Source organism: Galeopterus variegatus, unplaced genomic scaffold (genome assembly GCF_000696425.1).
Source record: "Galeopterus variegatus unplaced genomic scaffold, G_variegatus-3.0.2 Scaffold53, whole genome shotgun sequence".
NCBI lineage: Eukaryota > Metazoa > Chordata > Mammalia > Dermoptera > Cynocephalidae > Galeopterus > Galeopterus variegatus.
The window spans coordinates 1,280,704-1,282,654 of NW_007726164.1; the positions used below are offsets into that span (position 1 = coordinate 1,280,704).

A 1,951-nucleotide genomic window follows, 5' to 3' on the forward strand; every position below is an offset into this window, starting at 1 on the left:
TGTGGGGCGGCCCGCCCAGGGGGGGGCGCGCCGGGAGGGGAGGCCGGGTCGCCTGCGCCTCCGCCGCTGAAGGCCCGAGACCCTGAAGACAGCAGCCCGGCCAGAGCGGGGGAGGGGGTCCCCGGGCTGCCCCGCAGGCCCCGCCCGCCACCCCCACCACCAAAGCAAGAGAGGTAATTGCGCCGCGAGTTCGGGCCGGCGGCGGCTACAGATGTGTCAGTTTGGGGGCCTCGGGCAGGCGTCCCTGAGACGAGTGGTGGGCCGAGAGGTCTGTGTAGGTGGGATGAGGGTCGCACGGTCCATGGTGGTGGTTGCCGGGAATCTGCGCGGCGCAACTGTAGTCCACGCTGGCCGACGACGGGTGCGAGAGGTGGCCCAGGTTGAAGACCGGCCCGGAGGCGGGAGCCATGGAGTCGACGAAGTTGCCGCCCACGTACACGGGGCTGCCCTGCAGGTTGGCGCTGGCGAAGTACTACAAAGGAAAAATTCATGACAGCATTTCCTAGAGAAAAAGCTTAGGTGTGCAACCAAATAATCAAGGTGTTTTTTTTTTTTTTTTTTCTGCACGTAGCTTTTTCATAGCTCAATTTTTTTGCCGGCCGGCGAGTGTAGGATGCCTTTGGCCTTCTGGTCCTTCTTGTACTTCATACGCCGGTTCTGGAACCAGATCTTGATCTGGCGCTCGGTGAGGTTCAGCAGGTTGGCCATCTCCACGCGGCGCGGTCGGCACAGGTAGCGGTTGAAGTGGAACTCCTTTTCCAGCTCCACCAGCTGCGCACTGGTGTACGCGGTGCGCACCCGCTTGGATGCCGGGCCTGGCGGGCTCTTGTCCTCGCAGCTCTCTCCTGGGCAGGGAAGGAGAGAAAAGGAGGGCTGAGTGAACGGGGTGAGGATCCCCAGGACCGGAGAGGGGTGCTTCCCTGGTTCCGTTTTCCTCCATCCCTCCCTCCGCCTTCAGTCCTGGCTGGGGTAGGGAAGGGGCGTTTGAGAGGTGAAATTCCAAAGGTGAACTCACATCGGCCCCAGGCCTACCTATTAGTCGCACCTGAAACCTCCATCTGCCTTCTGAGATTCAATTTACTCTGCCTACCCTCTCCCCTCCAGTCTAGCCCATCATCTCATCTCGACTCAAAGGCGATGAAGAAGTTTAATGAGACTAGGATCAACTGGTAAGTTTTCCCCCCGCACCCCACAAGAAGGGTCGGACTTATTTGAACACTCCACCCAGCCTCTGTTAGAGGAGAGAGGGAGGGAGAAGGAAGCTCCAGTCTGCCTTGCTTAGGGGACTGGCTTCTGGGCAAAACACCCCCAGTGAACAAAGAATGGAAGTGGGGATCTTGGCACCTTACTCCAGCCCAACTGCACCCAAAACGAGGAGGTGATAACCCAAAAAAAATACTGCCCTGGAGTTTTAGGGGGACCAAGACCAGGTTGGAAGCGTTTTGAGTATTGTAGTGCTAGGAGCAGCAGCCTCAACACTGGCTTCCACCACCCCTGCCACCTCTCAGCTGCTTGTCCACTCCCTCCCTGGGAAGACAAATGGATTTCTCCTGGGAGGGAGGGCCTGAGCTTGCAGCTGAGGAGGGAGGGGCAGGAGAAGGAGCTTGCAGGCAGGAAGACACTTTCCCCCTAGGAGCAGCAGCCCCAAAGAGCAAACCAGAGACCTGATAACAAACCACATTCCAGGCCTCAAACTAGCCCTGGACCTGGAAACAATTTCATCTACCTAAGATAAACCACATCAGAGAACACAATGCCAGAAAATTTCAGGAACCAAGCAGTCTGAGCAGAGAGAAGGAGCAAGCCTCAGAGCCACTGGCCATACCCATCTTCTTTCATACATCCTGGATTGATCTAGAGAAGATGTCTTAGCAATAAGGTCTTCCCTTCCAAGGACAGAAATCCAAGGTTGCTTCTGTCTCCCAGAACATCCTCCCCCCCCCCCCCCCCC

The 1,951-nt window shown here is 57.8% G+C and overlaps 1 protein-coding gene across 1 annotated transcript in view; it reads right to left on the minus strand.

Moving 5' to 3' along the window:
- Positions 1 to 51: 51 nt before the first annotated feature.
- Positions 52 to 1,951, minus strand: part of HOXD3 (homeobox D3) — a 3,668-nt gene continuing 1,768 nt past the window's right edge. The window contains exons 2-3 of the mRNA XM_008573691.1: positions 601 to 845; positions 52 to 472 (exon numbers count right to left, since the gene is read on the minus strand). Coding sequence (XP_008571913.1) covers positions 206 to 472; positions 601 to 845 — 512 coding nt within the window. The 3' untranslated portion in view covers positions 52 to 205. The remainder of the gene's footprint in view (positions 473 to 600; positions 846 to 1,951) is intronic.